At 24.3% G+C, this 15,140-nt stretch overlaps 1 protein-coding gene across 2 annotated transcripts in view; it reads right to left on the minus strand.

Moving 5' to 3' along the window:
• LOC100208423 (kinesin-like protein KIF28P) overlaps positions 1-15,140 on the minus strand; it is a 68,132-nt gene that overhangs the window by 1,112 nt on the left and 51,880 nt on the right. For both annotated transcript variants that reach the window (XM_065810454.1, XM_065810455.1), the window contains exons 18-29: positions 11,262-11,325; positions 9,986-10,120; positions 9,127-9,335; positions 8,102-8,187; positions 6,040-6,102; positions 4,960-5,097; positions 4,775-4,858; positions 4,525-4,662; positions 3,449-3,517; positions 2,856-2,984; positions 2,538-2,765; positions 2,367-2,423 (exon numbers count right to left, since the gene is read on the minus strand). In XM_065810454.1, coding sequence (XP_065666526.1) covers positions 2,367-2,423; positions 2,538-2,765; positions 2,856-2,984; positions 3,449-3,517; positions 4,525-4,662; positions 4,775-4,858; positions 4,960-5,097; positions 6,040-6,102; positions 8,102-8,187; positions 9,127-9,335; positions 9,986-10,120; positions 11,262-11,325 — 1,400 coding nt within the window. The remainder of the gene's footprint in view (positions 1-2,366; positions 2,424-2,537; positions 2,766-2,855; positions 2,985-3,448; positions 3,518-4,524; positions 4,663-4,774; positions 4,859-4,959; positions 5,098-6,039; positions 6,103-8,101; positions 8,188-9,126; positions 9,336-9,985; positions 10,121-11,261; positions 11,326-15,140) is intronic.

Genomic DNA, 15,140 nt, shown 5'->3' on the forward strand with positions numbered 1-15,140 from the left:
ATGTTTTATGGTAAGACCTTTGCATCAAATTTTTTTTGCCAAAAGATTGAGGTCGGTCGGCAAATTATTGCCGTTTTCAAAAATATTCGATCTCTGCAGATCTTAAAGTTATATGTATTATATCTTAAAGTTAGATGTTCCATTAATGACTGTCATATTTAATTGCCATTAGTAGTATATCCATATTGTCATGTATTTTTAGATGCGCAGAACAGGCAATAGTGATGGCTTGACATTTCCATTATGCAATAAAAGTGCTTTCAAGCTTTTCTGTTACAAATCAATGAAGAGTCATATGCCAGTCATATGCTGAAAACGTCTGAGATAATTCTTTGAATAGCCTATGTATATCATGCCAATAACAGAGAGGACCATCTAATGTAAAGTATGTTGCAAAGTTAATACTTTCTTGATGCTGGATGCAATAGTTCCTCCTTGTAGATAAGTTGTGAAATTTCCATATATGTAACAAAACCTTTCAAGGTAATTCTTAAATCTGTGTATTTACATATATGCTTTCATCCTAAAAACATATGTGCTTTCATCATAAAAACATGCTCAAAAAATATGATTGTAGTTTTAAAATCAGCATCAAATATTTAATCAAAGCATTTCAAAATTATCTCTAATAAAAATTCTTTGTTGACAAGTGCTCTAGCTAGTATATGTGAAGCTCATAATGTAACTTCCACTATAAAGCAGTTGTGAGCTATTGTAACTTGGAATCTGTCTAGAATGTCTTTGAAGCTGTTGAAAGAACAAAAAGAGCTGTTCAAAATAAGAAAAATAAAATGTAATCAGAGTATTTGAGGGCGATATAAAAGAAAATATTTTTTTCTTTGTCATTTGTTATTTATATTTTCATTTTAAAAGTATGTTATCAGATTTTTTTTGAATAAAATGATATTTATGAGAGTAAAATAAAATTTCAGTTATATAAGGGGTTAATAAAATATTTAGTATGTAAAAAATCATTAAAGATATCATCGACACAAAATTTTACATTTAAACATTTTTCTTTTAATAATTTTAACTTTTTTGTTTTTTCAGTTCACATTTTTTTCAAAACAAAAAATTTTAAATTTGAGGAGGATGAGGAGGAGGGGTAAGAGGAGGAGGGGAGGGGTATGATAAGAGTCTTACAACTGGTTAGGCTATTAAAAAGCCTTGAACTTTAGGTATGCAAATAATTATTTGATTACATTAACCTCTACTACATTACTGGCTATATCTATCTGACTATATAAACCATAATTATTTGATTATATTAATGTCTTGTGTAACAGAAACATTTCTACCTAAAAATACATAAAAAATCCAATAGCATACCCTCTTCCAACAAAAATGTAAGTCAAAAATGACATAGAAAAAAAAAGATTCAGATAGTCGTCTATGTTTTCTACTTTTAAGGACAATTTTTGATGGAGATGTACTGGAATTCCGGTCCGGCCGGAACTTATGACTTTTAGATCATTCTGGTTCTGGCCGAAATTATTAATTATTTTGAGGCCAGAATACGCAATTTGTTTTTACCTTTTTTTTATAACATGTGACACAGACTGTGTAATTTAAATCAAAAAACCGTTGTCCTACAGGGCAATGAAGAACTATCGTTAAACCTAGATAAAAAATAGAAACAAACACAATGCAATTTTATTTTCAATAATCAATCATGTGAAGATTTCTTGAAGTTTAGGAATATTATGATGCAAAAAGAGATGCTATCCAGGTTTGGGTGACAAACTAGCTATTTTTTCATCAAAAATGTAACCTGTCTGTGATAACAGTCTCATTTTCAATGTTACTTAAATTTTAAATAGTTAAAAAATATAAGATTCCTAATACAGCAAATATTTCAATTTTAACCTAAACGAAAAAATAGAAAACCAAGAAATAATTTTAAATATAAATATCATGCAGGTTAAAACTTTCAATAAATAAAATTATAAGAAACAAATGGAAACAACATATTAGAGTTAAATGAAACAAGAATAAAATTAAAGAAATAGGTTATATATATATTGTAGGTTATAAATATATATTATATAGCCATGATGATGAGATGCAGGCTTTCACTTTCAATTTTGAAGGTAAAAAATTACATAAATATAACTCTCAGCTGGAATTTTATTAACAATTGCAGTAAATCCGGTTCTGGCTGGAATTCAAAATTTTCATTCCGGTACACCCCTAATTTTTAATAACTTTGAAATTAAAGTGTTAAGAGGTGTGCTGTAACAACAAGTTAAAAAAATGACTAGCCTCCTCAACTGTGGTAACCCTGCAGTGGTGGTGAGGTAAAAACAATAAAATATATGCATATATGTATAATATATATAATGATAGTGTTTTAATGTCATGTTAACCTCTAGAGTTGTTTGATTAGCTGCTTTTCTCTCCTTTACATACTCGTTAATTCTTGTCTAAAAATTACAACATTAAAATTAATTTGACATCATATGAAATTTGTTTTAAAAGATTATAAAAACTTTTTAATGGGGTTTATTATAAACATGTTATTTTTATCTATTAAATACCAATTTTTTATTCATTCGCTCAGCTCTTCGCTTGTATGTATTTATTTCACAAAGCATCTTATATCTTTCATCATCATCAGCAGTATTTTGCTTAATGTGACCACTGGAGACTTTATCTTGATTCATTAGTTGTCTAGTACTGATATTCACATTGTCATTTTTGACTTCACCATTCTGTTTACCCCAGACATCAATAACAAGCGGTGATTTCATCAGATAATCTACAAACTATGCAATTATAAAATAACGCAATATAGCAATTATAAAAAAACGCAATAAAAACAATAACAGAATTTAAATTTAATTCAGATGACTTACAGACTTGGTTACTGGATTAAATGTAAATATTTTTTGGTGATTAAAGTCAGGGTTTATTGTGTTTTTCACGACAGAGGTTAAAGTTGCTTCATTTTGCATATAAAGCTTGTATGAACAAAATGACTCACCCTGAAAGTTTTAAACAAAATATAAAACTTAGATTTTAAATTGAAATAATGCTGTAATAATATTAGAAACATAAGAAAACATTTTAAACTCAGTCAAAAAAAAAAAAAAAAAAACTATGGCAGACAAGTTCAGAAATAAAAATTATTATTGGTAATGCATAATAATTAAAACAATTAAAAATTTCTTGTTTAAACCTAAACAGATTACATTAAACCTAAATAAATTACATTAAACCTGAACACATTACAAGCAAAAAAAAAGTTCTTTAGAGTTAAAGATATGGTTTGCATTTCCAGTGGGCTACAGATCTAGTTGAAACCAGAAAATGTTTTACTTTTTTTTTATGTCAATCATTATTTTACTTTTCTTATCATACTTACATTTTTTCGCATTTTTTATTTCTCTTTCATTACATAAACAACCTACTTTCACCTTATAATCAATTTTGTTAAACATTAAAATACCTTTGCAAACTTCTTTGGTAAACCTCTAGCTGAAGATATTTTCATTTGGCAATAAAGTGATTTTCCTATCTAAAAAATACAAATGATTTTATATGTATACAAAACTAACAACTTCATATTGCAAAAAAAAGTGCAAATCAATGTAATCAATGTAATTTTAATCAAATAAAAAAAAAAAAGTATTACACTTTTGAAAAAATTTTTTTAAATAAATAAATAGAAAAAAAAAAAAAATCAAAAAAATAAATAAAAATATTAAATAAATAAATGCTTGGAAATTAAATAAAACAGTTTGAAAAGAGACTTGTTAACTGAAATAAAAGCAAAATATAATTGTATAAAGCTATAAAAAATTAGTAATAATAATAAAATAATAATAATAATAAAACTACTATAAATAAATAATAGAAACTATAAATAAATAATAGAAACTATAAATAAATAATAGAAACTATAAATAAATAATAGAAACTATAAATAAATAATAGAAACTATAAATAAATAATAGAAACTATAAATAAATAATAGAAACTATAAATAAATAATAGAAACTATAAATAAATAATAGAAACTATAAATAAATAATAGAAACTATAAATAAATAATAGAAACTATAAATAAATAATAGAAACTATAAATAAATAATAGAAACTATAAATAAATAATAGAAACTATAAATAAATAATAGAAACTATAAATAAATAATAGAAACTATAAATAAATAATAGAAACTATAAATAAATAATAGAAACTATAAATAAATAATAGAAACTATAAATAAATAATAGAAACTATAAATAAATAATAGAAACTATAAATAAATAATAGAAACTATAAATAAATAATAGAAACTATAAATAAATAATAGAAACTATAAATAAATAATAGAAACTATAAATAAATAATATAAATATTGTATAAAACTTAAATACTGGGATAGTACTAAAAATAATCTAGTGTAATTTTTACAAGATAATGTAAATTTTGATAAGAAAAACTACAATAGAAACATATTTTATAGTAGTGTGACAAAAGCCTATTCACCTAAAGACAAAAAAAAGAAGAAAGCAACCTACTAATTCAGCTGGATCTTCAACAAACTCATCTTCACTGACAGCTTTTCCAGAAGCATCACATGGTATTATCTGGACAAAAAGTTGACCAAGCTCATTTCCTTTAAAGTCAGTTATTGCAAGTGTCTCTTCTAACTCAATCTGAACAAAAAAGGTAATATCTAAATATTTGTTTCAAAATCAGTTAATCTTTTCAATTCAATACTTTATACTAGAAAATATATAAATCCTACATAAGTAAAATAAAAAATACTTTATATGCCAAACTTTGAAGATATAAATGAACTGAACCAATTAATACATCTGCATCTGGTGCTTCCCAAAAGGGATCTTTTTCCTACAATGTAATAAAAATGAAAACATAAATATTTCAATAAAAGAAAGGTAAAAAATTTCAATAAACTTGTGCACTTTTATATAATTTAAAAGCACGTATACTTTTGCAACATTCCAATCAGGATACCCATCTGTAAAGTTTTGATACATTTCTTGCATAATAAATTTTCGGTTGATAAACTTATTCTTATCCCATATCCATTCATTATCATTTGTAAGATCACGCATTTTTACTTTTACCTAAAATAAATTTATTGGACAGAATTAGTAAAACCATTTTTAAAATATTAAAATATTATTATTATTTTTTTAAAATCCTTGATAGCCATATTTAGGGCTATATCTTTTTCTTACACTAGGGTTATAGCAAAAAAATAAATCAATGAACTTTTTATAAGCAATAAGATTACAAAATTATTCTAATTATTTATAAATGATGGCTGTCTATAGTTAGTAAAAGTACTTGTCAAATCACTTTAGCAAAAGTCATAAAAATGATGGCTGTCTTCAGCAAAAGTTATAAAAATGATGGCTGTCTTCAGCAAAAGTTGTAAAAATGATGGCTGTCTTCAGCAAAAGTTATAAAAATGATGGCTGTCTTCCGCCAAAGTTATAAAAATGATGGCTGTCTTCAGCAAAAGTTGTAAAAATGATAGCTGTCTTCCGCCAAAGTTATAAAAATGATGGCTGTCTTCAGCAAAAGTTGTAAAAATGATGGCTGTCTTCAGCAAAAGTTATAAAAAAGATGGTTGTCTATAGTTAGTAATAGTACTAGTCATACCACTGTAGCAAAAGAACTTTAAATGCTTATGTTGAAACTTCATGACTTTTTTTTTAGAGTATGATCTAACATGATCAAACCATTAAATGCTAATCTATTAAAACTATTTAAATGCAATTATATTTATCTTATATTGTAATTGATTTAATTAAAACTATTAAAAAAGCTCCATTAAAATAAAAATACAAAACAAAACTTAAAAAATTTGTTTAAAAAATCTTGGGTATGACTTTATAAAATATTTTTTCTTTAAAACTGATGAATTGTTATGTGAAATATAATAATGAAAAAAAATGTCAACATCATTATGGTGATGGTGATGTAACAAAAATAAAATATAAACAGCCTTGAAACATCTAAGTTTTGAAAAAAAACTCACGAGAAAAAAAAAATTAAATTACTTCAGTTCTTCCTTCTTTTTCCCCTCTTGCTTGAGGTGAAACCAAAACTGGTTCAAAAGAAACCTATATGTATAAATAATTAGTAATATAAATAATGATTATTCAAATATTATTTCCAAATATATTACTTATGTAATTTTAATTCAAATTATATGTAAAAGTTAAACTAAAAAACATGTCTATATTTTTAAAAATATATAATAAGGTGGATTTTGGTCTTTGTACATTAAAATATATAAATATAATTAGAGTTGCGTCCTGAAGTATGCGTTAAAGTTTGCGCTCACAAGTATACATAAAAGAAATTTTTGACCATAAGGCAAGAGGAAAAAGTTTAAATTAAACAGCTTTTTAAACTGCTAGACAAGAAGAAAGAAGTTTACAAATCAATCATCAATTGATCAATTATATATACTAAAAAAAGTATTTTCATGAACTTTTACAAATAGTAATTCTACTAATCTTAAGTAAACATCAAAAATACTTTATTATTATACTAATTATAAAACTAATTATTAGTAATAATTATAAAAATAAGAATGATAATAACAATAGCAATGACGATATCAAAAAAATAGAACAAAAGAATGACTAAACCACAACAGTATAAAACAATAATCATTATTAAGTTAAGTTACACTTTAAAAATAATAAATAAAAAAACACTTTAGTAAAGTACACAGATGTATAAGAAAATGCAATTTAAGTTCAAGAATTTTCTATAAAAAGGAATCATATATAACCAAACATGAATAAGAAAACAACTACAAGTTACAAATAAAAAACTATATAAAAAATCTATAGCAAAGATGATTAATTATGAAATTCATTTCTTCATTTGAACGCAAACATTTTTTTTTTCTCATTTTTTTTTTTATTTTTTATTTTTAATCTATATAAGATTCTCCTTTTTTTTTCTCCCTCTCTTTTTATTTTCCTTTTTTCTTTTGTTTTATTTTTCATTTGTTTTTCTTTTTTTGTTTTTACTTTTTTTTCTCTTTAGTTAAATTTACAAGTTTAAATTTTTGTTTTTAACCATTGAAAAAAAAAGGAAAAAAAAAAAAATGAAAAGAAAAAAAAGACAAGGTTTTTAAACAAAAAAGGTTACATCGACGAGATTTTTAAATTTAAAAACTCACATAAAAAGTTTTGATTGTCACTTTTTAAGTTCTCTATACTTAACTTTTATTCATCCAATTTTTGAACTTGCTGTTCTAGTTTGGTTTTATAAAAATAAAACCTGTAATGCTTTTAAAAAAATACAACACAGATTTGTAATGATAACTTGCGTCGTAAACAAAAACTTGTGCCATCTATCAGTTACCATGATACTTCATTTCCTCTACCTCATTACATTAGACTTTACTTACCACTAGTCACATCATAACTTCATGCTTAATTACAAAATAAACTATTTTCCGCTTGTTAAAAAAATTTAAAATGTCACTTCTTTATATATGATAAAAAATTCGCTCAGCATCCTTCGTGAAACATTTCTTTTTTAACAGAATTGCAAATGCACAATATTAAGTTCTGATTGAAGTCTTAAAATTAAAATCTGTAAATTTTTCAAAGCAGCTCTTGGTTGCTAGACAAGTAACAATCAAGCATAACCATTGTAATACTATATCATTTATATACTATACATATTGTCATAAGTAAAAAATTGATATTTATAACAAATATACAAATTTTAAAGACAAAAAACATAAATTTTAAATTTTTTATGTAATAGACATTTATGTCTATTACATAATTAAAAGCCTAATCAAAAGGAGATTTTATTTTACTTTAGAAGGTTAGAGCGGTAATCAAGGGGTAATTAAATAAGGGGTAATTAAATAAGGCAAACTTTAAAAGTTAAATACATCAAATAAATATATTGATTCAATAAATCAAAATGAATAAATATATATACTTTTTTATTTAATTATAAAAAAAATAATTTGTTTTTAATTAGAAAAACCTAAAAACTATATATTGTACCTTCACGAATTTAAAAAGTTTTAAAAAAACAAATTTTTTATCTTCAAAAAAAAAAAAGTTAAAAAAAAAACAAAACCTTTTTATCAAGCTCTTCACTCATAGCATTCGCTTCATTGATCATTGGAAGTATTTTTAATAAATCTTCTTGAAGTAGTAAATCCTCTGGAAATTAAAACAATAAAACAAAATAAAACAACAAAACAAAGTAAAACAATAAAACAAAATAATCTCACTAAATTAAATTTATTACTAAGGTAAATTTCTTAGTAACAGATATGGAATGAAGAATACTGAGAAAGTAAGAGATGACAGACAACAGAAAGAATAAATTTTTGCTTCTTTCTTTTACTGAGCCAACTATTCAATGTCATAGTAGCTACAAATAGATTTAAAAAAGATTTTTAGTATAATGTCACTGATAAGATCATGCTAAAATAGAAAGTTGCAGAGTAGGGTGGGGCAATTTGAAAAATTTTTAAAATTAAGTTTGCCTGGGTTTCTAATCATTGTCTTTTAGTAATAAAATGATCTTGCTTTTATTTAAATGAGTTCATGAGGTTCCTCTAGGAATCAAGATTTTTGTGGAATATAAGCAAATGTTTTTTTTTAAAAATCTCAACCTGGTACTCAGACGCAGAATAAAATTTTAGTTTTAAAAATATTTAATTTTTTGAAACTTTTTTTGTTAAAAAAATAAATAAATACCTAAAATTGTTGCTTTTATGCAACCTATGTAGAAAATAAGGGTTTTAAACTAATAAAAAACTATATTTTTTATAGTTTAATTATGAATGAAAATAAATAATTTTCAAAATCAGCTTAAAGTTTTACTTCTTTTGTGTACCCGGTTGACATAGTTCTGAAAACAACAAAAAAAAAAAAAAAAAATATATATATATATATATATATATATATATATATATATATATATATATATATATATATATATATATATATATATAGTACTTATAATTATTAACTAGGTATTCAAAAGAAAAAAGAATATTATAATAAAACATAAAATTTTAATATTACTAATGTTCTTTAACTATCATTAATTACCATCAGTCAATCTAGAGAGTGTTATAAGTAAAAACTTACGAGTAGACTTTTTGCCATCTTTATGATCACCTATATTTCCATAGTTAATTAGTCCAGAATTCTGTGCTATTTCCTCTTGCGCTTGATCAAAAGTAGGTAATACTTCTTCAAAAGTTTTTCCTTGTTTCTTTGCATCTTCTTTCTTTTTCAATAAATCTGCATCTTTTGGATGGTGAAGAACAAACAAATGATTGTTACCAAACAAAATTCTATTTAAATAACAAATAAATTAAAAAAACATACAGTTCAAAATTTATTAAAAACATTTTTACCTGAGAATAACTTTTTATTTTGCTTGGTATGATCATCAATAATTAAGGATAATTAAAAGTAAACCTTAATCAATGCCATTTTTAACACAACAACAATGATGATGACAAAATCCTTATTATGATGATTGATGCCATTTTAATGTTCTTCATTGTCACTATGATCAAACTATGTTTTTATATATTTTTAAATATATTTCTAACTATTACCTCCCTAAGGCTAAAGAGACCTTGAGGCCTACCATCTGACTACCTTATGACTCATATAAAACACAAACTATGGTAAACAAAGCTGTTTGCAGAAATTTAGAGCGATACTAACAGTGATGTAATAGGATTTAAACTCTGTCTCTTATGAGGAGACTTCACATTCTGAAGTGGGTGTTCAACCACTTACCTAATAAAATATTTGTCATAACAATCATAGACTATAACAATCATAACCATTCATCAACCTTATCACAATGATAACTGTTTGTTAAATTGGATTATTAACTTGATAATTTGTTCACTAAATTTAATAAGTCATCAAATTTAATAAGTCATATGATAAATTTTATCATTATAAAGATTACGAGTATAAAAAATACCTATCACCATGGCGCAGTTCGCATTCATCTACAAGAATAATTCCATTGCAAACTACTTTTGCTTCTTTGTTAGGAACTATTTTGATTTTATTAGTATTTCCATCATGTTCTATAACTGCATGATCCTTTTGAATGCTGAATTCAAAAAAAAAAAAAATTGTTATTATAAAACAAAACTAAAAAATTAAGCAAAAATAATAAAATTAGCAAAAAGTTTAAAAAATATAATGCATATAATCTATAAAATATAATTATGTAATTACTTAAAATGGTGGGTCATAAAGATCTAGATAGACAAGAATGTACTCTGAATGTAAAAAATTGGTTATAAAATTTCATAGGTAAGAAAGATCTCAAATGAGAAAAGTGCTGTATAAATGATACATGTCATTTTGTAGAAATATCATCCCATGGTGATCATAACGGCAACAGTAATGTTAAGTTGCCAAGAGAAACATCAAATAAAAGCAACAATAACAACAACAAAATATTAGCATAGATAATGTTCATGACTTCAAACTATTAAGACTATAACTGAGATTGAACCTAGATGTAATAAAACGTCACCCAACAGAATACTAGCTTAACACCTGATCCCATCATGCTAAACACATAAGATTTTGAACAAACAAATTAACTAACATAATATTAATTAAAACCAAATAGCGTGTATAAAAGTGTAAAGACAAAATAGCGTATGTGTATGTATATATTTGTAAATACACACAAACAAGTATATATTTCAGGCAAACATTAAAAAATGCAGAGTAAAATATAAATATACATAAGCATATACATGTGCATATATATGAATACATATATATGTACATATATATATATATATATATATATATATATATATATATATATATATATATATATATATATATATATATATATATATATATATATGTGCATACATGTGAATACACAAAAAGGGAATCAGGAAGAAAGATAATATAAAATATATCAATGCTGTAACATCCAATTAGAATTATGTAGTGCACTAATGTAGGTGAAACTTAATTTCAAGGGCCACAATTCACTAAAGGGCCTAATAAAAAAAGACTAGCATCACTCATCAGCATCTTTGCATTTGTTATTATTGCCAGGCAATGATATAATTATATTAAAACCAGATAAAATATAATCTAAAATTTTTACATTCAAAGTACAGATTGAATCTGATGACCTATTAAAATCCAATGACAGTATAGAACTCTCTGACCTAAAACTCAATAACAACAACTTTGTCACAACTTAATATAAAAATAACCTTAATCCATTAAGCAAAATTTCTGGTGGTGGATTTCCTTTTTTATTTCCAACATGATATTTACCTAAACAATTTTAAAAAATTATTTGCTATTTTATATAAATATAAATTATATAAATTATATAAAAATTATAAAACTAAACATCAATAACAAATACAGCTTAAAAATAAAAAACACTAAATTTAAAAAATAATTAAAAATAGAAATTAATTTAATATCACAGTAGAAAAACTTCTAAACAACAAAATCTCAATAAAACAAAAAGTGTGTACAAGCAAGATAAAAGTATTTTTCACTTAAAATTTTTTAAATTTTACTGATTTAGAAGCAAAAAAAATACTGTAATACAAAAAATTTTTTTAACAAAACCACATTACTTCTAGCTTTACTGCATAATTAATGTGTGATAAAATTGTAAATTTTAAAAATATAAAGTTAAAGTTATATGCTACCTATTATCATTATCTAAGAAAATTTTTTATGAAAATGATTGCTTATTTTATTCTATAGCTTTTAAAACTTTTTTGAGTTTTATGTCCAAAATCTCTAAGTTCAATTTAATTTAAGTTTAATTTACCATATGTATATACATATACATATACATATACATATATATATATATATATATATATATATATATATATATATGTATATATAGATATATATATAGATATATATATAATTAAATTTTAGAAAAAACAACTTTTAATGGAGCTTAAAGTTTCATGCCCATCGGCAATCATCAGCCATGAAGTACATATAGAAATATATATATATATATATATATATATCTATCTATATATATATCTATATATCTATATATCTATATATCTATATCTATATCTATATATATCTATATATATATATATATATATCTATATATATATATATATATATATATATATATATATATATATATATATATATATATATATATATATATATATATATATATATATATATATATATATATATATATATATATATATATATATATATATATATATATATATATATATATATATATATATATATATATACACACAGCTTTTTGACCGATTTCTGTGGATCTTAACTTTTAGATCTTATCAAAATACTTAAAAAGGTTTTAAATGTGACTGGTCATTAATTTTATGCAACCTTTTAGCAAACTGTCATCAACCTAATTATGAATAACAGTTGAGAAAGTAGAACGAAAATTATTTAAAAGGTTTGAGTGTCTAATTTTCTTACAACATTTTGCAGCATGTTTTTTATTTATTTATTTGATAAAACTAAATTAATGAAAGAAGTAACATAAAATGGACTAGTTATTGACAAGTTAGTTGTAAAAAAATAGATTTCCAGTTGTTCCAAAAAAAAAATTAACTCAAGCATTTCTTTGAGTAACTTTTTTGTGTTAGAAATAACTAAATTTTGGGTATATATATCAAGCGCAGATCTAGGGTATAGACATTATAGCTAAGACTACACATAAAAATAATCAACAAAATAAAAACTTATATATAGTATTCCAATATACTTCAAAGTAAAAATTATCGAAAAAAAAAAAGAAAAAGATTGGTCATTAGAAGTAATATGTTTTTATTGTAAAGTTGTATGCCGTCAACACTTGAAGCCCGTGGCTAGATAGCTTTTTGCATTGTAGCTGTACTTATTTCCCAGTCTTTTTATGTCCAGTTATATTCAAATGACCCAAGCGCCTTTATTATTTTCTTAGTAAGTTGGTAATTTTGACGCATATGCTTTGATAAAATACTGTTCCAAATGCTATTGATACTTCTCACATACAAAACATAAAATATTGTGAAAAAACATTGTTTGCAAAAGCAAATGGTTTAAATATCTTACTTTAATTTATTCTTAAACTTTTGGCTAAAAGATGCCCTGATATGAATGTTTTTATATCGCCTACTAAAATGCATCAAGGTTTTGTAGCTTTAAGGTATATTTCTTAACTATGCTTTCACGAACTATAATTGTTATAAAAAGATAACATGTTTTTTATGTTTACTTATACAACTGTTTCTGTGCTTATTGTTATAACATTCTTATAACATTTAATTATAACATTCTTATTTTATTCAACAGGTTAATACTATTAATAATAGTTTTGCCACAAAGCTATATAAACAATTTCTATAGTCATTTGCTATAAATGTACCTAATTTTGGAATTTATGCAGGCGAAACTATTTTATAAGATCATTTAATATCACCCCCTAAAAATGCCACATACATTTCTGAAACCACACAAAATCAACTTATAAGGTAATGTGGTTAGGCTTTTAAGGAGATTCTCATTTCTGAAATTATTAAAAGCATGTACTTTTTAATTTTAGCTGATATATCATCTGATAGTGCTGATCTTAAACAGATGTCTATTGTTATTGGGCATATAGACATTATTTATAACAATTGTGAAGATTTTTTAAGGTTTGTTGACTGTCCTTAATTATTTAAATGTGCCCTTAATCTAGAATTACAGGCATGTTTAAATAATTATCTTTCTGTTGGTCAAGCAAAGCTAATCAATGTCTGTTATACTTGTTGGGTTCAAAAATGGAAAAGTCTTAGCATTTTTTTTTAGCAAAAGACTCTTCATAGATGATAACTGAATTTTCTTTCAATGTAACTATAGTTTTAACAAAAATTTAATGTATTGAATTTTTTAGATTACAATTAGACTCCAAGATAAGCGATGCAATATATCTCAAATTTCAGAGCCTAGAAATTGTAAATTAAAAAAATATGCTTCAAGAAATTAAATTTGGTATTGGTATACCACTATAACTGGTTTAATAATGCTTTTGAATTAGCTGTGGCTTTAAACGTAAAAGAATTAAATTCTAGATAATTTGGAAAGCAAATCACTCATCATTTTTAACACCTGATTATCTTAAACTTTTTATCACTTTACTTCTATTGGAACTTCTTATTAATGATATTTTTATTTATATTAGATTTCAAACAGAAAGCATGTTGGTTTATATGGGACATTTGCAGTTCCAACCGCCAAGTTAAGATACCTGAATACTAGCTAAGATTGGCAAATTTATTTTTAAGAATTTCTAGATATCTATCATTACTATCTGTGAATCCAATCTCTATTCATGCAGAGTTGGATTACGGGAGCCTCTGTGGAAAAATCAATCAAAACTTCTATCTAGTATTTTTTAAACAAAAGTTATCACAATGACTAGTTTCACAACATTAACAAAATAGAGTGTTAGAAAAGTGATTGAATGGCTTGCCTTAATGTCAATTTATACAGAAATTGTTTCAGATATAGGCAGGGTTAACAGCATATTAACATTTAGAGTTGCTATATAAGCCTTAAATAATTGTTTATGGTTGAATGATAATTATTATTATCTTATATATTTGCAATTATTTTTTTTAAACATTTTTATAATTTTCTCTTAGAGCATCTTTTTGTTTATTTGTTTTAAATGTTTTTTTTTGTATTTTTTTAATACAATTTTCTTCCAACAAGGCTGCAAGCAGCCACTAATTAAAGTTGGAAGTTACTGAAAGAGAAAAGATTAGGGTTGTAGAGCAAGATAACGATTGACGTAAAGGATTGCAAATTATATGAATCAGGAAAACAAGATGAAGGAAGCGAATTCCAAAGAGCTGATGTTCAAGGAAAAAAACTAGACGAATAAGCGTTTTTGGAGCACTAAGGAACAGCCACAGAAAAAGGATGAGACTTAATTTAATGACGAGTAACACGAGAATGAATTTTAGTTGATGGCACAAGAGACGCTAGCTCTTTAGAGCAGTGCCCATTATAGTATTTGTAGAAAAGAGAAAGAGAAGCAACATTACGACGATGTGATAATGGTTGGAGGTTGGCTTCAAGGGCAGGTCAAACTA

This window comes from Hydra vulgaris, chromosome 11 (assembly GCF_038396675.1).
Source record: "Hydra vulgaris chromosome 11, alternate assembly HydraT2T_AEP".
Lineage (NCBI taxonomy): Eukaryota > Metazoa > Cnidaria > Hydrozoa > Anthoathecata > Hydridae > Hydra > Hydra vulgaris.